The sequence below is a fragment of the Barbatula barbatula genome (assembly GCF_947034865.1).
Source record: "Barbatula barbatula genome assembly, chromosome: 21".
In the NCBI taxonomy this organism is placed as follows: Eukaryota; Metazoa; Chordata; class Actinopteri; order Cypriniformes; family Nemacheilidae; genus Barbatula; species Barbatula barbatula.
Window position 1 is genome coordinate 15,564,662 of NC_136784.1, and position 27,656 is coordinate 15,592,317.

Below are 27,656 nucleotides of genomic sequence, written 5' to 3' on the forward strand. Positions count from 1 at the left end.
AAAATCTATTTCAGCAATAATTGTGTGAGCTTTATACTTTAAATATATAGGCTTAATAAACGAAACTTTACTCTGTAAATGTACATTAATAATTATGTGTATTGTAGCCAATCTCATGTTATGACAAGACATCCCTTCTTTATAAAGAACACAAAGAAAAAAGTAACGAAAACACTGAAACCCATGTTTTAGAGAATGATAAACATTTATTTATTGATTTGCAAATACACATGGATTGAAACTTGACGGGTTGTGCCTGGAAGGTGTTTATTTTAGCCAAACTACAAAGAATTGGTAGTGTTGCTTTTAAACTTCACTTGATGCTTTGCTTTACATTAACACAAGTTTTACGTTTCTATTCTAGTGTGAGTCAATGTTAAGCCTATTCTAGGAATAAAACGCGTGAGAATCTTGCGCGTGTTAATCCTACATACACAGCGCCTCCTGGTGGTTATCAATAGTCGGACTTTCAACATTGCGCGGATCCGATGATGGTCAAAGCGCATGAAAGCAATTTAAATCTTGGACAACACGAAAAACATTCACATATAATGGGACGGTTATTTATAATTGAATTGTTTAAATAACTACTAGATTTAGTTTAGAACTACATGTTGCGCTCCAAATGCATTTTTGCACTACAGTACTATGGCGTATTATCTACTTAAACATGTTTACATCATATTGCACAACACGATGACTCTAATATCGTACAATAAAAATGTTAAGCCTTTAATATCTTAAATACTTTACTGAACAGAGCAGCTTCACGGCACAGTGCAGACTGGCGGAGTTTGCAAGAGCGACAAAGCGAACGGGTTTGGGCTTTTATTCTGTAAACGATACTTCCGCTCAACGTGTATCTTTTAAGTTTCTGCCTTCACTTCTGCCGACCCCAGCTCTAATATTTTTGATGCACGCGGAGAATAATAAAATACACAACCGAAGAAAAAAATAAAAAATTGTGCAAATAACAGATCTATGTAAAGAGTTTGTTTTCCGCTGGGTATTTCCGCTCGTCGCTCTTCGTCGGTCGCCAGTGATGTGGATTTAACCGGATTGATCATAAAAGCGCGTGTTCATCTGTTATGCGGGATTATTGATCTATTTTCAACTCCGAATCGCTCGAGTAAGTTTATAATCGTTATTGCACAAGTGAAACGGAAGAAGAATAACGAGGGCTGTACATTGTTATACCGTCCGATTAGTCTGCTGGAGACAAAAGCCACAGTGTCTGCTTGTTTAGCCCGGTGTTGACAACAACATTGTTATAAACGTGTTACGTCACATCGCCTAAAAAGCTAGAGAACGTCACCGTGTAACGATGCATTACTGAAAATGTATATAATATACATCTGGGATTTGTAGGCGTACAAGCTATTCATGTAGTTTTACGTGCCATGTTATACACACACACACGTGATATGTCTACCTGCATATCCATTGCACAAAACACCTCCTTACTTCACTAACAGTTAATCATTTATCCATCATGTCATTTTTCATATAGATGACACTGATGGATTCAAACTCATTCAATATATTGGTGGCTTTCGACTAACATTGCAAAACAAATTCGTACATTTTTCTATTTAGTTGTCTACAGTTGAAGAGATGCAAGTCGACTTGGTTAGTTTCCGTCTACCTGGACACGGAGACACAGCCATGAGCAGCATGAACTCCCTGCGGACACAGCAGCACTTCTGTGATGTCACCATCGTGGCGGGGGGCAGACGCATGTTCAGGGGGCATAAGGTGGTACTGGCTGCCTGCTCGGCGTTTCTTAGGGACCAGTTTCTTTTGAACCCTTCATCGGAGCTACAGGTTAGTCTTACAAACACGGTAACTGTAGCAGCCCTCGGCTTCCGTTGGGCTTATTGAGTTAAGGCAGGTATCACCGGCGGCTGCTTTTATGGTTGACCCGCTGTGATTTACATGCATTCATTTGGCAGACGCTTTTATCAAATATACACATTTGGTGAGCACCGTTAGTTTACAAGGCCAAAAAGCTGGACTGCCTTTAACATGACAAGGCGGGATACAGCTTGAAACACCCAACGCTCACTAGGGAGTATTACCATTGATCTTTCAAGAACCAGAAATATAAAACATCCAGATGAACGGATGAACCGTTCGTGGTCCATCCCTAAACAAACCCGCAAAGACAATAAGTTCAATTCTGTGTAGATGGCTGATATACATCCAGGGTGAGCAGGGAGAACTGCTCGTGCAACCATATCATAAATCATACACGCTATCGAAAACCAAGAAGAGTACAAACTCATGAGTATAAAATATGTACACTGGGAAAAATTAGGGAACTTAATGAGATGCAGGTGATAATAAATAGTATGGAAATGAATGACAGATATGTAACCAAGGCAACAAAGAGGGAATGAATTAACTCGACTAAATAGTGAATACAAGAGGCCCAAAACCTCGAACAAAAGAACATGAATGCTGCATTCCACCTAGGACTTATGCTACGGCGTTCACCATGGAAGTGGAATATTTCCCACCACAACACGGAAGTAACGTCTGGATTTAGTAACATTAATGTTACCAATGATTTGGTAGCATTAAAACACCACAAGTATCTGTTAACATTAAAAGAGCAGCGTTTCATACATTATTTCCGGGGTATAGTGGGAACTATCATATTTCCGAGAGCAGGTGAATGCAGCATTAAGACATTTCCCACCCCAACTTGGAAATAATTTTTGGAATTGTGCTCTTTGAATGTTAGTAATGTCTAAATGCCAATAGACATCATTGATTTCATGTAAATGACTTTCTTTCTGCATAACACAAAAAAATTATTTTGAAGAATGTTGGGATCCTAACAACATTGGCCCCCATTGACTTCCATTGTGTGGACGCAGAACCCACTGAAACATTTCTCAAAATATCTTAGTTTGCATTTTTCTAAAGACCATAAAAACGTTTGCCTTTTATGAATGTTCAAATGGAGATTTACACATCATTTAGGACCTGTGTCCTAAATGATCGGGCCAGTAAACAAGGTTTATAGTGTGTTATACATTTCAGATGTTTACTAAGCATCAGTCATTGTTTGTTTTTTTCATCAGATCTTCTCTTCTGTGTCCAGCAGGTGTCGATGTTGCACAGCTCAACAGTGGTGTGTGAGCTCCTCCAGTCTTGCTACACAGGGATGCTGCAGTTCAGCGCTAAAGAGATCGTGAACTACCTGACAGCAGCCAGTTACCTGCAGATGGAGCATGTGGTGGAGAAATGCAGAGGAGCTTTGAGCCAGTACATGCAGCCCCGGAATCGCAGCCCGATGGTGAGCATCTCAACCCTGTAAAATCAGTATTTACTGAAAAGGGACCCTTAAACTCCACAAAGCACAGAAAAGCACAAAAACACTTTCTACAGTGTAGCACAAAAGAAGATATTTTGAGAAATGTCTGTGTGGTTTGTGGCCATATAATGGAAGTCAATGGGGCCAGTGGTTGCCAATACCATATCTTCTTTTGTAAAGATGTGGACACATTTCCATTTTCTTCACGTAATCCATTACGTCTCTGTTCAGACTGTGAAAACAGAAGACCCGCAGTCCATGCCGGTGATTGTCAGTGGAAGTACCCACTCATTGGAATCCATGTCGCCCCCGTCTGACACGGCATCATTACACCCTCACAGTTCTGGAAAGGATGCTGAACATTCTGTCGTTCACCCCAGAGATACCAGTGATTTGTCAATGCACCATGTAAATATCTGTGAATGTGTTGATATCTTAGACGTTGCAGTGCTACAGAAAATAGATGACATCATATTCGAAAACACGTCCGTGATAGCACTTGCGTAGTTAATTCTGCACAATTATCAGTTTCTATATCTTGCTAACTAGTTTGATTTTGCTTCAGGTGAGGGCATCGGAGCCATCTGGCCACTTCGAGGGCAGCAGTGAGTCTGACGTCTTTCAGGTGCAAATCAGCGATGAACATCAAGACCCAGGGAAGAACCCTGATGCTGAGGAGGTAAACAGAGAATCCATCGTCGTGTTAGACGACCACTGTCAGGAGCTGGACATGGGTGGAGAGGAAGCCAGCATGGAGGGTCGAGTAAAAGGCAACAGCGTTCGAGGCGCGGCCCGCCCGTGGAGGCGACGTCACGGCGAGCACAGGGGTGGCAGAGGAAGGGGCTTCAAAAACAGAAGACGCTATACTCTGAAGGATCGCAAGCTTTTGGGTAACTATCAGGAAGCTTGGCGTTTTCCCACCCCGGATGAGATCATGGGTAATTTCGGAACAGACTTCGGGGCAGATTACCTCTCCAATCAGCATCTCTCGAACAGTTCGCTCCATGTGGAGTACAGGGTGGCAGAGGGACAAGTTGAGGACCAGGGTCCAGCTCATTATGGAGTGGAAGCTTCCAGCGGGGAACAGGCGATGGGAGTCGGGGCATCGCAGAACGAGCGTGGCACGGCCGACGAGTCCGTGGCTGTTGTCGGCTCCACGTCCTGCGTAACGGGACCGGTGGTTTGCGAGGATTGCGGACTTGCGTTCTCTTCTACGCAGGACTTGGCCGTGCATTCCCTGGCGACGCACCAGCTGTACGTGTGTCCGTGCTGCGGGAAGAACTTCAGCCACTCCAGTAACCTCAACCGTCACATGATTGTCCACCGCGGAGTCGCCAAACTCCACTGCTGTCCCCTGTGCCACAAGACCTTCACTCAGAAGTCAACACTGTGTGACCACATGAACCTGCACAGCGGGGAACGCCCGCACGTGTGTGCCTACTGCCACGTGAGCTTCGCCCACAAGCCCGCTCTGCGGCGCCACCTGAAGGAGCAACACGGAAGGACCACTGCCCAAAACTACCTGGAGATGCAGCGAAATAATGACGGTGTGGCTGGAGGTGTCGGCGAAGGGATTTAGATTACAGTTATAATGAATTTAGTTACGGTTAAAGTCAACATGAAATGAAATGTTGCCCGGTTAACTTGACGTTCTTGCTCTCGTTTGTTTACGTTTCCTGAGTGGACATTATTCCAAAGTGAGAATCGTTGGTCTTCATATTAAAACGTAATACATTTAGCAACTTTCCTTTTTGGTCGACATCACTCAACAGCTTTTTTAGGATAGTTTTAGACTCTCATTGTAAGTAAATGTAGACTTACTTAAATCTTGCCTTTAGGTCAATAGTTCACCAAAATATGAAAATGATGTCTTAATTTACTCAATCCTCTTCCCAGGTGTACTTGACTTTTTTTCTTCCGGCGAAAACAACAAATCTGGTTTTGCCTGTCTCGTATCGAAAAATACACAAAAACCAGATTTGGCGTTTTCATCGAATTGCTATATCTTAAATGAACTGCATTTACAGTGCTTAAAGTTCCAGTCAAATAAAAAATGACAATGCCTAATTTATCATGAAATATTGCAGCGTTTATTGTAAATAGTTTATCAATGTGGGTCATTCTCTTAAAATCGTGTGCCCCCATAATCTTTAGTTAAAATCACTTCCTTCCTGTAATGACTATACATCTTAAATGACGTATGTTAAACGGCTTGGGCGGAGCTTCCGTTTACTCCTCCCCTTCAACTCTGTCATTCAAAATCGGAACCGCGTCAAATTACGGAAGTAAAAATGATCGCAACTTTCAGTTCAGGGGGACTTAAACTAATTTATTAGGCCACCTTATAATCAAGAGAAGAACACACATACGTTTTAATAATTTATTACAGTCATTTTTATACTCAAATTTAAAGACGGCATTGAAAATCGTATTTTTGATGGAATATTGTAGTGTTTTTTATGGGTGATATATTTTTTTTTATTCAACTTTTCTGTAACCAAGTGCTCAATTTTTATGCCATTCTTGTAAAAGAGCACATTCGAAACTTAATGGATTCAACAATAATTTTTTTGCATTAGAAATACTATTGTGACAACAGTTACACCTACTGGTGATTATGCAAAAACAATTCTCACAGACGTATCGTTTTGCTTAAGAAGAGAGTAACATCAAGTTTTTTATGTTGAATTTCTTATTTTGTTCAGCTGCATTACAAAAGTAAAATGAGTTGGCGTTTCATGTTGACTTTAACAGCAGTGTGATGGATAATGACTACACACAGTGGCTTCACAGTGATACAGGAAGTGTTGTGTATAAGTAATGTCACTGTGCAGATCATAATACTGCCAAAGTGTTTTGAGTTTTTTAGTCCTGACATCTTGAATGCTGAGAGTGCCCTTATATTGACAACCACGTCAGAGAATTAGTGTTTTAGTCCAGTTTAAACTTTAAAGTGAAGGTCAATTACTTCAGATGAGGAGACTTTAGAAGGGAAGGTCTAGTGTGGGGCTTGCAGAAGGATGGATAAAAGATGAGCAAACAACAGTGTTCATGAATTAGTACTGTGATGAGGAAAGTAATAGTCTGTCATTTTAGTTGTGAAATGTCTCAATGTCATCCTTACATGAAATAAACTGGAAACACGTTTGTCTCATCTGTTTCCTGCTGTGAGTTAATAATATTTATTACACGGCTCGTTGGAATGCTCGATTCTGATTGGCCAGGCGCGACATCTGCAGGTTCGTTATTCCCAGATAACAACCGCTCACAACTAATAACACACGGTAACCTGGATGCTTCAACTCATTTTGACATATTTATATTTAATTTGTCGAAAAAACATAATATTTTTTTAATAACATATATACAAATGATCAAACCAAATTGCATGTTCCTGACACTTGAACGCCGTTTCTAACCTTAAAACCGAATTGTTCTCATGCGGCACGTAGCAGTGTAATAAGCGAGATAATGTACAAGCAGCTGGCTCCCTTTAGTGTATCCCTTACATACTACGGAGTCATACTAAATTCCATTTCAGAGTTGTCAAGGTTCACTATCCTGCAAACTTTTGCTCCAAACATCATCAAACACACAATAATATTTAAATGAAACTTGACCTAAACTACTTTTCTATCACAAAAACTTACCATATCATAAATTGTGCCTCCTTAGGCAAAAAAATCTAGTTGCACATTAGGGATAGTTCACCCACTTTTACTCTCACCCAGGTTGGTCCAAACCTGTTTATATTTCTGTGTTCTGATGTACAAAAAGAAAGAAATTTGGAAGACACGAACCAGACAGATCGCGTCCCCCACAACTGCCATAGTAGGGAATAGAAACAATAGAAACTACTACCGAAGTCAATGGGGATGAGATCTGTGTGGTTACTGACATTCTTCCAAACATCTTCCTTGGTGTATACCAGGTTTGAAACATGAGCGTGAGTTAATAATGACAGAATTTACATTTTTGGGTGAACTATCCCTTTAAGAAAGGTGGCTGGCTTTTTCATTTGAAAGGCAAGACTTTACTACAGCCATTATATGTCCTGCATCCGAAACCTACTTCCATACTAAACGTATATAGTATGCACAAATCAGTATGTCCAAAGCAGGTGAGAACAATACTGCTTCCACCAAGATGTTTTAGTATGCATTGCATGGACGCTTCATTCCCATGAGGCCACGAGAGATGATGAGTAGGTACTTCATTGTTCCTTCTTAATGTTTGTCAATTTAAATGAATAACAGACAAACCAACATAGTCTAACAATCATAAACCTTAGACATGGTGAATCATCTTGAATATGATGTAATGTTATTGTTATCATTACGCCGAGGGTTTACATAATAGCACATGCCTCATTGTTTCTATATACTGTTTGCCTTCTGGCAAAAGCAGATCGCCGTTTCTGAACCAGATCTCATTGAATCAATAGCATCTAATGTTCTGGATGGTTGCCGGGGAGCACATAGAAGAGCTATACAGTAAATGAGCCATTATTAATATAGACACCACTTCACACTCCAGTGCAAGTGTTTACATCTGCCTGCTGCGCTGTTTATTAACCTTATTAAAGGAATGTTATCATTTCTAAAAGCAAAACTCTGCGCATACATTAATTTTTCAGCCATAGTTATTGAGTGTTACTCCACACAGGCTGATGGAAAACTTTATTGATGTATTTATTGATCACAACAACGTTAACCACTGAGCTAAAAGTCCATCTGCTCGACAAAAAAACAGTTGCAGAGCACTCTAAACTCAAAATCGACAGCTGACGCTTTAGTACAGATATTGAAAAGTAAACATAAACAAATGTATGCTGTAGGTACAAAAAAACTAAGACTACACCTTTTACAGGCTTGGCAAACAGTAAATAAACATGTTATTTAAGATAATCTTCACTGTAGACGACTTGGCTCCGTTTGTCCCTGTATGAGCCCTTGGCGCTGTTCTGCACGGCTGTGAAGTCGAGAAAAAGAGACAAAAATAGAAATGGGTTAAGGGTGTCAAACTCCGACTGTTGGACTTTTTTATTCCTATGTAATGTGCTTATTTACCAAGAGAAGCCCAGACAGATTTCCCTGTGGCGGCGTCAAGCATGGGCTGCTTCCTGGCGATGCTGACTTTGATGTTGACATCACCCACTGTTGTGCCGTTCAGCTGGGAGGGAGAAAGAGTGGAAAACATTGATGTAGCACACACGGTTCTTTACATCCTTTAAAGCATTTAACATATCATGAAGATTTTTATTTTATAGAGAGTGAGCTGCAAAATGTTTAATCATTATGGTATTGACGTCACAACCAAGAAGACATCAACTTATCAGCAGGCTTTTTAGTATTTAGCCACTGGGTCCTATAAATGCCCTTATGAAATACGCCAGAACTTTGCAAAACATACCAGAGCTCATATTCAAACAGAAGTCTTAAAGTTTCAAAGTATGGAAGAAAGCTGCGATGGTGTCTTCTTCCCTATTTTGGCATACATTGGAGCGAAATAGCGTTTTAAATGAGATGAAATTAAGGATGGGGCTTGATTTGGTTGTGTTGGTGAATGGCCATTGGACAGTCAATATAGTCCCGCCCCTGCACTAAGATATTTGTCATGCAAAGAAGAGCTGTGGTGAAATGTTTCTGGGTAAAGATTATGAGGGCATATGAATATATAATCAAATAATGACCTGCACCGATAAATCATGTATAATAAATACTGCAATATATTATAAAAATACTTATTTTCCCTTTTAATTTCATGGTGGCAAAAAGTTCATTCTTGATTCATTCTTAGGGTCAGAGAGTAAATGGAAAATGGTCAGGAAAAACAAAACAATGCTGCAAATGTGTAAAGAACCCACCTCTGCCACGGCCTGGTCAGCAGCCTCAATCTTCTCAAAGGTAACAAAGGCACAACTGAGACACATGGGCAGAAAACAAACAATTCCTCAATACTTGATTTCTCAAAGAAATGCATACTACCCCACTCACATATCGGTACGTGTTTCAAATAGAGCTGTCAAACAGTTAATCGAATCCAGAATTAAAGTGTGTGCTTACATTATATATGTCTGTGTGCTGTGCATATTCATTTTGTATTCATAAACACATACAGTACATATATATATATATATATATGCATATTTAAGAACTATGCAAGTTTTTATTTATATTCCACCATATATGAAATATGTATGCATGTGTATGTGTTTATAAATATCAAAAATGAATATGCTGCGATGACATATATTACGTAAACACACACTTTTATTCTGGATGCTAATGATCATTTGACAGACCTCATTTCAAAGCAAGATTGATGATAAATATTTCTACAAAATAGAATACAACATATCTGCTCATATTCATAAATCAGTGAAACCCAAATAATGTAGCACTGGAATGTAACCTGTGCTTATTTGAATGTACGAAGAAAAAACAAATCTGTCAAGCAGTTGTCTTATAACATTTTATAGTATGGTAACGTTCCAAAGCTCCAGGAAGATGAGAAATCAGCCATACTTGCGTACAGAGTCCATTGTAAGGTCGATAATGTTGCCATGGTGCGCGAATGCTGAGCGTAAGCTGTCCTCAACTAAACCCACACCATACACATACACCGTGTTTCCCTTCCGCACACCTCTGCGCTCTGGAAATGAATCTGACCCTGGACAGCAGAGAAATTATTTATGGTTATTTTAAAAAAGTGACAATATTTTAATGTTTTATATTTTTAAATAAACAGAAATTTTGTAAGTTAGAATTTTTTGTTTTGTAAATAGTATAATTTTATTATATAGATTATACTGTAAAATATTATATAAAGGTTTTTTTAATTAAATGTATAAATAATAACATTTATTATATCATTTATAAAAACACTTATTTATAATATTCACCCAAATATGTGACACATATAATTTCTCTGATCATGACTCGATTATTGATATGTTTGAAGAATATGTTTTTTATTTGAATCTGTGCGTATTTCTGAAAAGGATGTTTTCGCACTTACGTCTGTAGGGCCCGTCTCTCTCTCTGTCTCTCTCACTTTCCCGGCTCCTGTCTCGTTCACGGTCGCGATCTCGTTCTCTCTCACGGCCCCTCTCGTGCTCTCTCTCTCTGTCCCGCTCTCTCTCTCTATCTCGTTCTCTCTCCCAGTCCATCTCTCTATCTTGTTCACGCTCGGCATCTCGACTCGACGACATTCCTGCCTCCTCGTCACGAACAAAACTGTGAACGGGCAGAGAAATATCCAAAAGGCCTCAAAAAACTGCTGTTTCGAAAAGGATTTTTAGATTAACAGTATTATTATTGTGCGTAGTTTGACAGTCTCACCTCTCATACAGGGATTTCCTATTGGCTCGTTTACCAGACTGTAATGCAAGAAACATGATATGTGTAAATTCGTGTAAAAAGATCTATCTGTTACTCTCAAAAGGAACATGACTGACTTGTTCACAAAGATTTATTACATTAAAAAGCAACATTACATCAAGGGGCTCTTCATCTGCAGAGACACTCCTCTGGAAAGGAAGGAATGCTAGTGCAGGACCTTTCTCTGGATCCTGAAAAACAAAGTGCTTCATAAATAGCCATTCATAAACGTTGAAGAGTAACATTGAGAATTGAAATCATCAAAATTGTTTTTGTTGTTATTGACAGCAGCGTCAAAGTGTTTTACCTTCAGTTTACCCTCGAGTGTTCTGGAGCGCTTGAAGCCTGAGTTCTTGTTCTCTGATTTGATAGCGCTGATCGCTCCAGACTTGATCAACATTTTCGCCTGTTCTGTCGCTGTTGCCGTGTCCACCACAGGCTGATCTGACAAAGCTTATCATCACAGAGACAAACGGTTTCAAGTCAAGGTTTCTGTACCTGTAACTTATTTCTGTAGAAAACCTGAGTGATCTTAAGATGGACATACTGCGTTTCAGTCCTGCCTGACTTGTCTGACTGGTGGAGCTCTGTTTCTTTAGAGCTAACAGAGCCTTTTTCTACATAACAGAGAAAAGAGACCCGTGTGTACTGTTTACATGTTACTTTTTAATGATCGAAAATCTAGGAACTTTAGAAACCACAAATAGTACACAATATGGCATGTAGTATGGTAAACGAAATATTGTAATAGTTAAAGCTTTCATTCATATCTAGATTTTACCTTTTTCTTTAACTTGGCATATTTCTTCTGCAGTGCTTCCTCTTCTTCTGTAAGTGAGCTGGGAAATATCGCCATTTCGCTGGATCTCTATGGAAAAAGTTATTTCAGATGTCTGTTTTCATAGAGTCGAATCAAAGAATTCAGTGCGTATAAAGAATGAAAGTATGATATGATTTGGGTTTTAACCGACTCTTGTTATTATGTGCAGCGTACGTAGAAGCAGTTTTTATATGACATTACCTTATATTAAGAAGATTAAAAGGAAAGCATGAACGTCTGCTGCAGCAACGCCTCACGTGTCGCACGAATATGACGTCATTTGTTGTTATAGTATTTCTGCAAGAGATAAAACTGTATTTAAAAACAATTATGTTTTCTTCCGATATGAAAGCACAAAGGACTTGTAAAATAGTAATTTGTAAAAAAAATGTATTATTTGTGTAACTCCCTCTTCTGTTTTTGTTTTGTTTTATTATTATTCTTTATTCTTTTGTATTGTCTGTTTCGAGCCATGGTAATGTTTCATTTCCACTATTTTCATTAATCTAAGTGTTTCTTTATGTTACGTTTCTGTTGTAACATTGTTTTGTTATAACAAAATGTTCAAAAAAAGAAATGATAACGTTGAAAAAAAGAAGTGATACATGTATAAAAATGTGAATTAATGTTTTGTGTTCATAATGTCATTGTTTATTTTATCGTGTGTATTTTTACCTCTCCTTTGTTGATTCTTTGCTTTAGGAGTAAACTGATTTAAATAAAAGCCATTTTGTTCTAAAATGTTCGGTTTTCCTAGTAAAAGTAAAAGGCTAAAAAAAGAATTAAGAAATATATTTGGCGATCTTTTTTTTGTTACAATTTTAATACTACACAATATGACGTTCGTTTTCTAAGGCCAAGCACAAACGAGCAAAAACAATATGCAAAACCCGAATAAAAATAAATAATAAAAACTTCCGTCGCTGTAGTTACGCGTCGCTTCCTGTAGGACTGAAAGTTTACTGTAGAGGCTGACATGCAGAAAACAGGTAAGAGAAATCAATATATTCATATTTCATACTGTGGCGTGAATTAATGTGATTTTTATTGTTTATCTGCGTATCATCACGGTTTCCAGATTTGCTGCTTTATGTTTGTAATCGCTTAACACATATGCCAGCCTAGCAACTAACTTCATGGTCAAACTTCACAATAAGATAAAATGCGATACATTCCGACCACCTGTGTTTTATCGTAACATCATATTTGATGATCTGTTCCTCCCGTGTGTAACGTTAGTGTTGCCCCCCTTGGGTCCTGATGACTTGCCCCTGCATCTGCTGGAGGTGGGCTGCTCTGGAAATTTCGAGCTCATCACACATCCACTGCCTAAGAACATGACAATACCTCCACTGAACACGGTATATCGTTTAATAGCACATGTTTCATACTCATAAACCAACCTGTATTTATATATCTGTATCTATAACGTTTATGTACTGCAATGTTTCATCCAATCAGCTCCCCCATGGGTTGCCCCCTGTGTGTCTGGATTTAAAATCAGAGGTGGAGAAGCGTTTTCTCAGTGATCCCGGTTGGCTCCCGATACATGATATAGACGAAGCCTTTCAAAAGTTCTCCAAGTATGAGAATGTTTAGGAGACGCAACGTTTGTCATTATGGTGTCTTTACTCTAATATGTTGGTCGTGGTCAAACGTCTGCCGGTGTTTTGTTTTTTTAGGGTATGCAAAAGAAACATAGATGTGGATTCTCTTCTGCTTGCTCCTCTGACTCCACTTCACACTGAACTGTCTGTGGTCAGAGACCCCACTACTGGAATGCTGCTGGGTTTCACTGAGGTAACAAGAACATTCAGTTTATCTTCAATTGGCACTTTTCACAATTTCGCATTGTTGCTTTAGCGGCTTTACATACATTAAGGTTGTAGAAACAGACGAGAGACAGATAATTATATAAAAAACATACATTTTCATTATTGGAACTTTGAAATTGTTCTCAAAACAATGTAGGACAAAAGTTTAAAGATTGTAACAGATTGTTCTGTTCATATTCATTGTGTGCGTCAACATTTAAAAAGATGCAAGAATTTATGACGAATACATTACATTATAAACGTTTTTCTCAACACAAACTGATTTTATACACACACATATATATATATATATATATAATACATAATAGCATGAAGACTATAGATTACCACAAGATAGTGCTGTGGTATTAATATGAATGAGCGAAAGTGCTACTCTCATTATGGTCACTGTACTGAAGAAAGTCCCGCCTTTCAGTATAAACAGCCAATCATCAGTCTTAAAAATACTATTTTTATGGGGGTGGGTCTCTGTCAAGCACTGGCCAACTTTTGTGTATGCGCAGCAGTTGGAACTTGTAAAAATGCTGAATTTAAGCTTAAAAGTCAGATGTGTAATTCATGAGGGATCTTTTGACAGAAATGCAATATAATATACATAACATTTACTCATTTGGCAGACGCTTTTATCCAAAGCGACTTACAAGTAGTATTTTTACAGTGACACATTACTGCAGAGCAATCAGGGGTAAGGTACCTTGCTCAAGGGCCCTTCAGTCATGACCTGCTGGCACTGAGATTAGAACCCCCATTCGAGTAGGTAGGACTTGGTGTTGTAACTGAAATAGCCCCCCGGAGGTGTTGCAAATATGGCTATATAAATGCCTAATTCATTCATTCATACTGAGTGTGGAGACCCTCTTAAAGGGGTTTGGTTGAAGGATGACTTCCCATTGAGTGTGAATGAGTTTTTCCATTCGGTCAGGTACCCTTAGATAACACAGGGTTGTCTACGAAGAATTCACTGTCATTACAAAGACAGCCGGGACCTCCGTCAGAGAGCCTAAGAGGGAGTAACACAAACTACCCGTTTCTGCCAGGTACTGTTATTCATATTTTCATAAATGATTTTATTTCTGTTCAGAAATGTTTAAACCTACTGTTCTGGTTACAGCTGGAATGGAAGAACTGACATTAGAGCACATCAAACAGAAATCAGATAAGGAAGAGGATATTGACTTTGAAAATGGTTGGTAAACCCATGCTGTGTCTAGACTCTAGAGAGTCCAACGAACATCTGTATGTGTGGGAAATAAATGTGACGGCTCTGTTTTGGATTCTAGATCTGTTGACTGTCGCTCCTGGAATGAAGGCCGGTATGGACTTCTGTAATAAAGGTCTGATCTCATACCTGCTTTCCAATTTCCTGATTTCTGACATCACTGTCTTATATAGATGCACTTTGCTCTTTCAATGCGTTTAGAAACCAAACCCAAGAAGAGCGAGGTGAATCTTCTATCACTTCTATCAAGTTTCGATGATGTCATCGACACCCTACCGGAGGAGAAAGACGAAGTCCCACAAAAAGAAGAAGCCCCTAAACTTACAAGAACCAACAGCCTGGAGGACCTGGAAACTAAGGTATGTTATTGTTTTTCTAAAGTGATTATTAAAAAGATGACTTTCGTTCAAATGGTACGTTTTTATATTTTAAACTTGTATTCCACAGGTGTTGGACATGTCTATTGCTCAACCTTATGCAAACACAGTTGGTGGAACTGAACAGAATAAGAAAACAAAAGCAGAAGAGAAGGATGAAAATAAAAAATGGGCCATTCCTGTGGACGTCTCTTCACCCTGTAATGACTTTTACAAACGCATCCCTGATCCAGCATTCAAGGTATCAACAATGAACCAGCTGGAGTTCAGCCAAAAAATCTTCATACAAAAGTCAAATTAGAGCCAGAATCTCTCTTGAACGTCAAGAACACTGTTTGTTCAATACACAAAGGTGCTGCCTATGCAAAGAGCAGGTGAGATGTTTTATTCAGAATCATTTTTGTTTCCTATCTGTGTCTTGTGTCAGTATCCCTTCGAGCTGGACGTGTTTCAGAAGCAGGCTATTCTTCGTCTGGAGGCACATGATTCTGTTTTCGTTGCGGCTCACACCTCGGCGGGTAAGACTGTAGTGGCCGAGTACGCGATCGCCCTCTCTCAGAAACATATGACCAGGTATGTGTACATGAGACTTCTATAGTCTACAGTTACATTAGTTCTGTCAGGTTCACTTCCGTCAAACATGATTGACAATTATCATACAGTGTAGATTGGGGGTAAGGTTCTGTTCTGGTAAAAAAACGCAGCAAAAAAAACCCTGAGGGTACACAGAACAGATCAAAAGAAGTCATTAGTTCTTAATACCATTTAAGTGTAACACATTATGTGAATTTATTGAGACTTATGAAAAGGAATAACAGAAGTCGAGTCCTGATTGTAAATGTTAGGTGGACCTGGGGAAGGAGGAGGGTAATTTGCTCCTGAGCAACGCAATATGCTGCCGTTAGCTGAAATCATTTAAAAATGAACACTGTGATAGCGTTATATTTCTATAGATAGATGAGGATCAGTTGATCCGGCTTGACTCACACGACCTGCCAGAACTAATGCTACGCTTGATATTTACATTTGACAATCATTCTTAAATGTCTTTTTTCCTAAAAGGACCATCTACACGTCTCCCATTAAGGCCCTGTCCAATCAGAAGTTTCGGGACTTCAAGAGCACATTTGGTGACGTAGGGCTTTTGACTGGAGATGTCCAGCTGAACCCAGAGGGCTCATGTCTTATTATGACCACTGAGATTTTGAGGTGATAAAAAAGGTCTTATAACAGTAATGTGTCATGTGTTTGAATATTTTTGACAATCTTTATTGACCTCTTTTTAGGTCTATGCTGTATAATGGGTCAGAGGTCATTCGAGACCTGGAATGGGTCATTTTCGATGAGGTTCACTACATCAATGACGCAGAGGTGATATTTCTTAGCAAATGTTTTCATTGGAAGATGTCAAAATCTATTTTTTCTGTTTTCAGTACTAGTAGTCATGTGACTGTGCATATTCTGTCCTCAGAGGGGAGTGGTGTGGGAGGAAGTGCTCATCATGTTGCCAGAGCATGTTAGCATCATCCTGCTGAGTGCTACAGTGCCCAACTCAGTGGAGTTCAGTGAGTGGATCGGGTGTGTGAAATATTACCATTATTCTGTTCTCCTTGAATGCCTGTATGAAAATGAATATTCTCTCACAATTCACCCACAATTATCCTCATGAATGAATATGGCTTCCTTTCTTCAGCTAAACGCAAGTAAAGATAAAAATGATATGCAAAATCAGCTACAACCATCATACATTTTTTTTTAATTAATCTAAATTTGATTTGTGTGGTAATAAATGTTTTTGGAAGTAAAATGATTGATGTGAATTCAAAACAATTCATGTTTTGAGATTGTTTAGCAAAAGTGCACCCAAAGAATGTCAATATAAGTGTTTATTTTTAATATGGTTATTAGTTACGTATTGAAATGTGTTTCTTGTTTAGTTGCCATATGATATGTTATCACAGGACACCTCTTTTTTAATGTTGCCATATTTTAATTAAGACTCCGATATGAGTCTTGTTTTACATTTGCTAAATAAGCTCCACCTATCGTTTCACCGCTTTATTTTAGCTTTAGAAGGCATTTAGAAGTCAATTGAATTACCTTTATGGTGGATGCATGTGGCATGGGAGCTTCAACAAGTTGAGGCCTATACATATACATAAACATAAATACATTTTTTATTTAATAAAATGTAACACGTTACAATAATATGTTTTAAAGTGAAAATAAATGATCGAATTTTCATTTTCAGGCGAACTTTTGTTTTATTCGTCTTCCTGTGTTTTTTCTTACGTTTAACATCTCTATTTTCTCTGTCGCCAGTCGTATTAAGAAGCGGCACATCTACGTGATCAGCACAGTTAAGAGGCCTGTCCCTCTGGAGCACTATCTGTATACTGGCAACAGCACCAAGACTCAGAAAGAGCTCTTCCTGTTGCTTGATCCCAGTGGAAACTTCCTCACCAAAGGGTTAGAAGGCATTTACATATAAAAGTACAGCAAAAACGTACCAAAGAGAGCAACAGTCGACGGTTTTTCTGTCATCAAATGTAAACGTTTTTTTCAGCTACTATGCCGCAGTGGAGGCCAAAAAGGAACGCACCAGTAAACATGCGCAATCTTTTGGCGCCAAGAACGCGTCACAGAGCACAACAGCCAGTCAGGTCAGTGTGTTTGCTCTGCTTTTGAGCTCCTGTCCGCCTTTCAGACTTGCTCTGTTTCCAACATCGCTTCATACATGCAGAAGATTGTCCTGTTATGTTTTATCCTGTGTTGTTCTGGCAGGATCGAGCAGTGTGGCAGACGCTGCTGAACTATCTGTCTCAGCGGCAGCAGACTCCAGTGGTGGCGTTCACATTCTCACGGACGCGTTGTGATGAAAACGCCCGCTCGCTGACCTCTCTGGATCTGACCAGCTCAGTAGAGAAGAACGAGATTCACTCTTTCGTACAGAAGAGTCTGGGCAGACTGAGAGGAGGTGATCGCCAGCTGCCACAGGTACAGGACATCTGTTTGCTTAAGATGGTGTTTCTCCTCAAATCAAAATTCTGTCATTCTTTTCGAGCGAAAGCAAAAACGCTGGGATGTATTTTTCTAATTGAAAGCTATTGATATTTCATCCTCATAGATCCTGTCAATGCGGGACTTGCTAAAGAGAGGGATTGGCGTTCACCACAGCGGCATACTACCAATCCTGAAGGAGGTTATAGAGATGCTCTTCTCGAGAGGTTTAGTGAAGGTTTGTGCTACGAGCTGTATCTGATTTAAACATCTTTCTCAGCCTCGGTTTCATTCACCCTCACCTCTCTCTCTTTCTCTATAAGGTGTTGTTTGCAACTGAGACGTTCGCCATGGGCGTAAACATGCCCGCCAGAACAGTTGTGTTCGACAGCATCCGAAAACACGACGGCACGGGTTTCAGAAACCTGCTGCCTGGTAAAACCCTGCTTTATTAAACAAGCAGTCTGTATAAATGTTTGTATCTAAACACTCTGGCTTTCAAGCTATTTGCATTCGTTCCTATTTCAAATTATAACCATGTCTTACCATAACAATAGATGTTATATAGAACGTAGCTATTAGCTACTTGTTGGCAGACGTTGTGATGGCCAGGTGTTTGATGACTAATGAATGAGCAGATTCAATATGCTTGGGTACTGCAGATGTTTGCGCACATGGGACTGGACCGCATCCACATGGGAAACAAGTGGGCAGCCTTTGATGTGTGTGTGTTTGTATGAGATACAGGAAGATAGATATTGTATCCGGCTTCTTCTTTAAGTCAGGCACACAAATGTAAATATTTTTGCATATTGACAAAAAGTGTGCAAACTACATTTACACGCAGATGTTTCTTTCCAAAGCAATTTACAGCGCATACAAGGTTTACATTATTTATCAGTATGTGTGCTTTGCTCTGGTAACACAAGGCTTTACCAGTCGAGCTACAGGATCAAATTAAACTCCGTGTGTGTTCGCCTAGGTGAGTATATTCAGATGGCGGGCCGGGCCGGCAGGAGAGGTTTGGATGCTACAGGAACTGTTATCATCCTCTGTAAGGCTGGAGTTCATGAAATGGCTGATCTTCACACCATGATGCTGGTCAGTACTGCACCCTTCTTTGTGTCTGTATAAAAGGCCAAGATGTACATTTTCAGAAAGATTCAAAGTCAGAAAGTCAAAGAGGGCTGTGTGTACAGTACGGTAGGCTACATAGATATAGAGCATTACTCTGAGACCAATGGTGCATACAAATAACACTATGCAATATATATACAAAATAATAATACAGATAAATCCAGAATATATATATTATATGTAAGATGTTACCTTTGGCAAGGTCCAACCGGTGCAATTATTTTATTTTATAAAAGGGATTTTAAGGTCATTTGACGCATCTCGCACTATAAATCAAACCTCTAAGCAACAGTTATGAGTAGAAGATAAAGAAAAGAGGATGCATTTGTCATTTTAAATATCGTAATAACTACTGTATCATGGATGGTATTACCGTACAGTGATATTTTGATGTTGTCCCTCAAATGTATCCATTCTCAAGTTGTTCCAAGTCTGTAAAAATGTCTTCATTCGATTGAACACAAAGAAAGATATTTGGAAAATGTTAGCAACTGACATTCCTGGGACATCATTGACTACAGATCAAATATTGTGGCATTTTGTGTTCTGTTGAACAAGAATTTGGGAAAACAAACGGTTCTGGGGCACTTTTGGCAACCCGTTGTCATTTTTCTACTGTGGTGGTCAATGGTGTAAAAGTTAGTTGCTAACGTTTTTACAAATATCTTTCGATGTGTTTAACAGAACAAATACATTTATGCAAGGATTGGATTGGATTCAATTTATTGTCATTACACACATACAAGTACAGTGCAACGAAATGTATCATCAAGGGGGGTGTAATTCATGACAGAATTTTCATTTTCGGGGGGAGGATCCCTTTAAACGGGGAAATTGAATTTGCGACAAAAAAGTACGCAAAATACTTTGGGGGATTTCTGAGAAACATTTTCTGTGATTTAAAATGCACAAAACGGAAGCAATAATACCCAAACACTAAAGAAAATCCTTTTCCAAAGAAAATGGGGTAGAAAATTCTTGTGCCCATCTATGAGGAATATGAATGTTTTGATGTGACCCTTCTGAAAGCCTCACTTACGGGCAATAGTAAGTGTAGCTTTGAACAAGTAGATTTGACTTATGATTTTCAGGCTCATGTGAGAGAGTATACGAATACAAGAATGACCAGAATTGAAATACAAGTATTTAAATTTTACAGCTGGCTTTTAAACCATTTATAATTCCTGCTGTTGATGAATTTGACCCCAGAGCCGGATCAGTATGGCCTGTCTCTCTGATGGCTCTGTAATCTAAGTGCTCATCAGCTCTGCATCATTATGAGCTCCATGGCAACAGAAGCTGATGCTGTAATGAGACACAGTGTGTTGCCAAGTGCCGCTGTATGTCAACCCCGTTTCCTCATTCTGACTACACCGAAGAGTCAATCCATAAATCACTTTCTTTGTTTGCCATGTTTATTACTTTTTATGTTTGATCTTTTTTTTGTAATTGTTCTTATGCTATATATTTTGAGTCGATAACGTTGAATCTCGCACCAGACGTGAAGTGACACGCAACATTAAAAAAATAACGTTTCTTACATCGTATCATGTGGGGCTGGTGTGGACAAACTATAAATAACATGGAAAGATTCAAATGTCTTGCGACGTCATGTCTAGTGTGTGGACACGGCGTTAGTGTTGTAATATGCTAATGGCCCTCGAGGCTATTATGGGGTGATGCCATTAAAGTGGGATGTTTTCCTGGTTGTCAGGGGAAACCGACAGTGCTTCAGTCTCAGTTCAGATTGACTTACACGATGATCCTGAACCTGCTCCGTGTGGAGGCGCTGAGGGTCACAGACATGATGAGGAGAAGCTTTTCTGAGAACCATAGAGATACACAGGTAAACAGACTCATTTCCCAGATGAACATCGAATGGCTCCAGTTATACCATTTTCTTGATCAATCTTATAGACGGAATGAAACATGCAACATTGTGAAAGTGTCTGTTGTTAGATTATTTTGGCCTTTTTTTGTTCAGGCCAACGAGAAAAGAATAAGTGAGCTGAGACGCACGCTCTCGTCTCTTCCTCCATTGGACACGGAGGGACAGTTATCTGATATACTGTTATATTACCACACCATCACAGAGCTGCGCATCACCACAGAAACCCTGCAGGTACACACACACACACACACACACAACCAACACAGAGAACCCTGAGATCACAGGGATATGCATCACCACACACACCCTGCAGATTTGGTACACACACATCACAGAGGTACACATCACAACAGAAGTAACTCAGTTGGGTCTTTCGAATGCCCTGTGACCTAATGTTGATATAATGAACCTTTTTATAAAAGAAAAGAAAGCATATCATCGCTGTCCTTCTTAAACCTTTTATGTCCAAATTACCTGTTTGTCAGTGAATGGAAAAAACACTGTACATTTTAAATAATGTATTGACAAGCATGGACGATGGGCGGGCAGTGTATAACAAACAAATCTGCACATTTAAAATGTATACTTTTTGTTTTTTATTGGAATACCAGACACAAGTTCCACATCCCTGTTTGATTTCTGAGAAAAGGCATAATCGTGTCCCGCATTTCTTGTTCAACCCTGTTGTTTGCTCTACACTTTTTATTTATAACTGTCAGTGGCCCAAATCTAGAATGCAATGAATATGCAGTATAAGTGTAAAGTGGTTGTTGTTAGAAAAACATTATTTTTACAAATAAAATATGTTCTGATTTTAATGCGAGTTCCACACTTACTTCATCTGGGTTGTAGTAGTTCCAACTATTGGTGGTGGTTGATAAAATCGTTCTTGTTTGAGGAATTCACACTTCATTTTATGATTCACTGTGTTTGTTAGCGAGCTGTTCTGGAGTCAGTGAATGGACTCAAAGCTTTGTCTGTTGGGAGAGTGGTGATAGTGAACAACACCCAGCACCACAATGCCCTGGGAGTCATTCTTCAGGTGTGTGTGTAATATTGCATGAAGAACAAACTTCACGGTAGATTAAAGAATGTTTTTCCTGTATCGCAACCTGATCTTAAGGAATGCGTCAATGTAAAAGGTCTAGTCATTAACACAGATCTCCAGTATTCAGTCTTTGTTTTATTTCCTACCACAGGTGTCCAGTGATTCTGTCAATCGCACGTTCACTACTCTCATTATCTGTGAGAAGGGCAACGAGGAACCTACAGATAATCAGTCTAAGAAATCTACAGCTCACATCTACAGCTCTACACTGTTTATTCCAGAGGGTCAGTCATACATGTTGGCATATGGGGTTTATGATTTTAATAATGTACAAAATGTATATAATAGCCCCACACCCTGCTTAACTATTCCCTTAAGCCTAACCATCATAGAAACCTTTCGGTAATCAACAAAAAACTACATTTACCAAGTTTTGTATGTGATTTCGTTTTAAAGGACGGGATTTAACGCTTTTTCATGCATTCTGACTTCTTCACAATGTTTAACGTGCTTGCTTCTCATGCTTAACATGGTCAACTTGTCAAAGTATTTCTTTGCTGGATAAACTCCCCCAGCGTTCGTATAGGTTTTCGGAAGTTTTTTCCGAACATGAAAAACATTACATACATTGAACGTAGGTTGGCTGCACTGCATCAAGATTGGCTGCGCTGTGGCCCTGCAGCCGGTGCGCAATAGTGAGAGAAGTTAAGGTGTGTTTGTTTGTTAACTGAATGTCAGTGATTGATGTTGTATAAACGGTGGATATAACACTGGATTTTCTGATCGGACATGAACCGCACGTGGTAAGTCAAAGTAAGTCATACGCCGCGTACGTGCGTAATGTAAACAACATAAACTTATAGGAATCAAGACAGTTATGCAGTGATAATGCTATGATGTATCGTGTGCCTGTGATTTCGTTCCTCCCCCAAGCACCCCCGGGATGTCGTCTATTTTCAGAAATAATTGTACAGCTGTATCTTTTATAAATGTGATCACACAAAATAGTCTTTGAAGATACGAAGTATGCAATACTACTCTATAGGTACTCAAGATTCATATGGGATTGGCAGAAACTGCGTGTTCAACCGTATCTTTAAGTGATTTAGACACAGGAAGTGTCCCGCAAACCATGTTTACATTGTTATGCATAATATTATTCACATTTGTAAACCTCATTTTTGTCGTTGTTATAACACGAACAGTCATAATAATATGTCTTTATTGGTGCCAATATTTAAAAAAACATTAAAACGCCAATCATTACTTTTGCCTCAATATCCCCATCTCTGTTTAAAACATAAAATTGCAGGTTACTTTGTTAATAGGTTGAGGTCACATGGTGTCAAACTGATATTTTTACCAGATCAAAATAAATCATTACTATAAGCTTACCATTATAAATCGGCGTACGTTAAAGAGATATTTTTGAACACCAATGCACTCGCTTTATCTAAAAAATGTGGATAGATTGCAGGAACATTTTATTATATTCTTTTATTATATATACATTATAAATGTGTTATTTTGTTAAAATATGAATTCCCATACCTACACTAGCAAATTAATTCTGAATTGTTTTAATGTACGTGTGCGTGTATAGGCCCCTGCAGTCATACAGTGCAGAAACAGAAGTTGCAGGACATCTCTGCCATCACAACTAAAACCCTCAAGGTCATTCCAGAGAGAATCATTGACAACTACAAAAAAAGACTGCAGCCACGCTTCAAGTAATGGCGTTTGTGTTTTTAACGTGTATACATTTGCATTGATTGGACTGCACTTGCGTATATACTGTATGTAAATCACCCTTCCATTCCCAGACTTGAACCACCAGGTCAGGCCATTTCAACAGCTACCCAAGAGCTCCTGCGTTTAGCGGAGGCAAATCCCAATGGCATAGCGACCTTTGACCCCGTGAATGACCTGCACCTGAAGGCTGTGGATGTGGTGGAAGGGGTGATGAGACAACGAGTGTTACAGGACAGCATCAAAAACTTCCACTGTATCCACTCGCCCACCTTTACTGAACAGGTCCGCCTGCCTTATGCGGATTTCCATTTTATTCTGATAATTGCTTTCTTTTCTATTCCAAATGTCAGTTCTGATGCATGTTCTGGTTCACATTTGGTATGCATTTTGCATAGTAACAATTTCCAGGCTCCCAGACTGCATTTGCAGATTATGACAGTGATGGGGCGGGATAAGGATGTGTGTCATTAGCTTCGGACCTCTTGTGATGACGGGGCGGTGCGATAAACTGTTATTATTTAATTCTCTCCCTCTGTGTCCCGCTCAGTTTGCACATGTGCAGGAGAGGATGAGTGTTCAAGAAGAGCTAGACATGCTCATGTTCCTGGTGTCTGATCAGTCATTGACTCTGCTTCATGAGTACCATCAGAGAATCAAGGTCCGATATATAACAAATATTTTTAAGTAAACATCATTTTTACACTGCATTCTCAGTTCCTCTGATGTATTATGTTGAATAATGTTAAATATTGTCATTGTGGATTATAATAACAGGTGTTGGAGGCTCTGAAGTATGTGGACAGCGCCGGGGCGGTTCAGCTGAAGGGACGTGTGGCATGTCAGATAAGCAGTCATGAACTGTTACTCACTGAACTGCTGTTCGAGAACACCTTGAGTCCTCTTGCCCCCGAGGAGAGCGCCGCCCTGCTGTCCTGCCTCATCTTTACACAAAACACCCAGATAGAGCCGCACATCACCAACACTTTACAGGAGGTAATACATTGCAGCGCGAGTTTTATTTGAGCCGGAACACACATCATAAGCCTTCAAACTAATGCAGTGCCTCAAAACTCAATATAATATATCAATGTCGTATAGCATTAAAGGTCCAATGTAAGAGATTTTGCGACATCTGGTTGTGAGGTTGCGAATTGCATCCAACGGCTCTCTCCACCCTTCCCTTTCAAAGCACTACGGTGGCTGACACAGTACTAAGATGCTGTCACGTCTTCGCTTCTTTGCCGAAGGAGATAACGTATTTATGAAACGCGCTCTGTGGACTAGTTTGACCTTTTTGGGCTACTGTAGAAAGGTAATCTAAAAACATAATGTTTCATTATACATTCATTATATTCTTTATACACCTCTGAAGACACATTTATGTATATTATATTACATTTCTGTCAATAGATCCTCCACGCACAGCACCTTTAAATAATTCAAGCTAATGTTATTTTCAAGCTAAAGGATTTATGGTGTGGAATTCTTTGTATTACTAATCTAAAACATGCACATCTGAAATGCATTTTATTAGCCCTCGCTGCCAACAGAATAGCATCAAATATTCTCGTCCCCATGGTTATGGACGGATGTGAATTTGAACGGTTCTCTGATTTCAACACCCAAGTGAAGTGTATATCAGGATAGTGCATGCGGCACGGCCGCTCGCTTTATGCCTTTAGCGGAGTGTTGAGTGAAACACGCCATGTCTGTGTGTGTTGAAATGCCCAGAAGCAAGGAAGTGCTTTAAAGCGACTGTAAATAAGTCATGACACAGGTTGAGAAGCACCCAAGACTTTTGGTAGTCCACAGTGTCTTATGTACGGATGTGAAAACACTTTTACCCTACAAACGCTGAAAGGTGAGGGTGTACAGGTGATGTGGCTACATTGTTTGCCTTGCTCTAGTTTTGTAAGCACTTAGTACAGCACAGCATCCGTCTACCACTGCTGTCTAAGAGAGCGAACATGACTGTCACTTGTGTGTGTGTGTGTGTGTGTGTGTGTGCTGGGTCATTCTGTGTCAAATCAGCCAAATTTGGGATACATCCCCCTCTAAATTATTGATTTGAGTCTTTCTGCGTAGAAAGATGGACAGCGTTTAAATAATAAAGAAAGCCAAAAATATGAATTGCCATGGATGGCAAAAATGACACCTGAATTTCATCTTTCTTTCCTGAATCTATTTCTTCCCTCTCTTGCATTGCCAGGGCATCAATCAAGTGCTTTCCGTGGCACAGCGTATCGGTGAGCTCCAGAGGGATTGTGGGATAGCTCAGACCGCTGAAGACTTCGTGTCCCAGTTCAAGTTTGGCCTGACTGAAGTTGTGTACTGCTGGGCAAGAGGCATGGTGAGCACGGAACCTAAAAAAATTAAGAGTCGCCCTGCATTACAGGGGTGGTCTCATTTTTAAATGCAATCGAAATATGTGCAGAGATCAGACTATATAATGCACACTGAATCATTTGAGACTGCTTATTCGTTGAATTTAAGTATTAAACCCGATCACAAATTTTTAAAACAATTAACTTTTCTTAATACTTCAAATTGTGTGGCTTTGTTCAAGACTTCAATTAGATAAATGGTCCCAAAATGGGCTCAAACTCTTCGTGTGTGTGTGTCGCAGATACACAGTATTTATATTTTGAACACACCTTTTAACAGTTTTTAATGCCGGTGTGTTTGTGTAGCCGTTTGCAGAGATCGCCGAGTTGACAGACGTGCAGGAGGGGACGATCGTTCGCTGTATTCAGAGGCTGGATGAGGTCCTGAAGGAAGTGAGGCAGGCCGCTCGCATCGTCGGCGACTCCGTCCTCGGCAGCAAGATGGAAAAAGCTTCGCTAGCCATACGCAGAGACATTGTGTTCACTGCATCGCTCTACACACACTGAGAGAAGGAAACATTGTGGCCTTTTGTGTGGGGATTATTATGAGATGGGTGTAGGGTATATGTACCTACAAAACTATACTTGAACTACTGAGTGCATGTTTACATGAGATGTGTATGCATGTGTAAATGGATTCACATATCACTCCTGGCCAAAGTTGTGAACTCAGTATGACATGGAAGTTTGTCATCAATGATGAACTGAAGTTATTTATATACAGCAATAAAATAAGCTGTGTATGAAGCGCTCTCGGACGCTGGTTTCATCCATGTGAATAGGTCTATGGTTTGGCGAAGTTGTGATGATTTTTTGGTATGAATTGTCTTGATTTGATAAAAGATTACAAGGGCACATAAATGAAATAAAAAATGTCCGACACAGATAATAACAATATTCTTTACAATTGCAAATATGTTTTTGATTTCAAGGTGATTTAAAGCACATTATGCATTTCACCATTGTAGGAAATTGACAGTTGTAGTCAAAAGTGCCCCAGAACTGCTGCCCTTCATTCTTCTTCAAAATATCTTCTTTTGTGTTCGACGGTACCAAGAAATTTGTAAAGCAAACTCTCCTACTTTGGTTTTGTTTTTCTTACAAATGTATAGCATACAGATTGGGAAAAGTGAGAAAATCAAGACACCATTTTCATTTTTGGGACTTCTGTTTCTTTTACGACTTATTATTTGTTATTTCTGTAAAATGATTGAAGGTGTTTTGTATCACGGCCAATGTCAATTTTCAGCAATTCTTTGTTGAAATGTTTGCAGATTTGCTTCCGCACTAAACAATAAAATAACTGGCAGAAATAAATATGTAAAACAGACCAGAATCACAATCCTAGAGTTTTTGCAAATATTTCATACTACAGTTATTACTACTGTGAAACCACAGTGAATTCATATCTGCTTCAAAGACTATAACCTAAGAGCTTTTACAATATCCTACATTAAATCAATTTCATTACATTACATTTGCTAATTCC

General features: G+C 39.3%; 3 protein-coding genes across 5 annotated transcripts; 2 read left to right on the forward strand and 1 right to left on the reverse strand.

Annotated features, from left to right (window-relative positions):
* Positions 1–835: 835 nt before the first annotated feature.
* LOC306910608 (uncharacterized protein) lies at positions 836–6,475 on the forward strand. Of its 2 annotated transcripts, none has more exons than XM_079485263.1 (5): positions 836–1,129; positions 1,597–1,824; positions 3,110–3,304; positions 3,554–3,730; positions 3,888–6,475. In XM_079485263.1, exons 2-5 carry the CDS (start codon positions 1,615–1,617, stop codon positions 4,899–4,901), a joined length of 1,596 nt encoding a protein of 531 aa, XP_079341389.1. In that variant the 5' UTR covers positions 836–1,129; positions 1,597–1,614; the 3' UTR covers positions 4,902–6,475. The 2 variants fall into 2 exon arrangements, with proteins under 2 accessions (XP_079341389.1, XP_079341390.1); XM_079485264.1 differs by having other exon boundaries at positions 842–1,129; positions 3,113–3,304.
* Positions 6,476–7,984: 1,509 nt separating this feature from the next.
* Positions 7,985–12,457, reverse strand: nelfe (negative elongation factor complex member E). The gene is made up of 12 exons (XM_079484804.1): positions 12,200–12,457; positions 11,726–11,821; positions 11,486–11,572; positions 11,252–11,321; positions 11,012–11,157; positions 10,821–10,895; positions 10,666–10,703; positions 10,343–10,560; positions 9,850–9,994; positions 9,189–9,243; positions 8,392–8,494; positions 7,985–8,293 (listed from the first exon to the last, which is right to left on the reverse strand). Exons 3-12 carry the CDS (start codon positions 11,558–11,560, stop codon positions 8,217–8,219), a joined length of 1,002 nt encoding a protein of 333 aa, XP_079340930.1. The 5' UTR covers positions 11,561–11,572; positions 11,726–11,821; positions 12,200–12,457; the 3' UTR covers positions 7,985–8,216.
* On the forward strand, positions 12,447–27,512 carry skic2 (SKI2 subunit of superkiller complex). Of its 2 annotated transcripts, XM_079484802.1 has the most exons (29): positions 12,447–12,513; positions 12,764–12,885; positions 12,986–13,107; positions 13,207–13,324; positions 14,282–14,396; positions 14,471–14,545; positions 14,640–14,693; positions 14,780–14,937; positions 15,026–15,196; positions 15,383–15,528; positions 16,018–16,164; positions 16,242–16,326; positions 16,427–16,533; positions 17,278–17,424; positions 17,522–17,618; positions 17,740–17,952; positions 18,083–18,193; positions 18,279–18,390; positions 18,938–19,056; positions 20,807–20,938; positions 21,077–21,214; positions 21,921–22,025; positions 22,183–22,315; positions 23,635–23,761; positions 23,855–24,065; positions 24,331–24,441; positions 24,558–24,776; positions 25,993–26,133; positions 26,474–27,512. In XM_079484802.1, the coding sequence occupies exons 1-29, from the start codon at positions 12,501–12,503 to the stop codon at positions 26,672–26,674; spliced, it is 3,750 nt and encodes a 1,249-aa protein (XP_079340928.1). In that variant the 5' UTR covers positions 12,447–12,500; the 3' UTR covers positions 26,675–27,512. The 2 variants fall into 2 exon arrangements, with proteins under 2 accessions (XP_079340928.1, XP_079340929.1); XM_079484803.1 differs by lacking the exons at positions 25,993–26,133; positions 26,474–27,512 and adding an exon at positions 24,973–25,098.
* The last annotated feature ends 144 nt before the right edge of the window (positions 27,513–27,656 follow it).

Bases quoted from the DNA above. Each gene is read 5' to 3' on its own strand.
- LOC306910608 (XM_079485263.1), top strand. From the start codon at position 1,615: ATGCAAGTCGACTTGGTTAGTTTCCGTCTACCTGGACACGGAGACACA. The intron at 1,825-3,109 runs GTTAGTCTTACA...TTCTGTGTCCAG, and splicing joins ACCCTTCATCGGAGCTACAG to CAGGTGTCGATGTTGCACAG. The intron at 3,731-3,887 runs GTAAATATCTGT...ATTTTGCTTCAG, and splicing joins GTGATTTGTCAATGCACCAT to GTGAGGGCATCGGAGCCATC.
- nelfe (XM_079484804.1), bottom strand. From the start codon at position 11,560: ATGGCGATATTTCCCAGCTCACTTACAGAAGAAGAGGAAGCACTGCAG. The intron at 10,896-11,011 runs GTAAAACACTTT...TTTGTTTTTCAG, and splicing joins CACTCGAGGGTAAACTGAAG to GATCCAGAGAAAGGTCCTGC. The intron at 8,294-8,391 runs GTAAATAAGCAC...TCGACTTCACAG, and splicing joins ATCTGTCTGGGCTTCTCTTG to CCGTGCAGAACAGCGCCAAG.
- skic2 (XM_079484802.1), top strand. The intron at 14,694-14,779 runs GTCTGATCTCAT...CAATGCGTTTAG, and splicing joins TATGGACTTCTGTAATAAAG to AAACCAAACCCAAGAAGAGC. The intron at 23,762-23,854 runs GTAATGGCGTTT...TTCCATTCCCAG, and splicing joins AGACTGCAGCCACGCTTCAA to ACTTGAACCACCAGGTCAGG.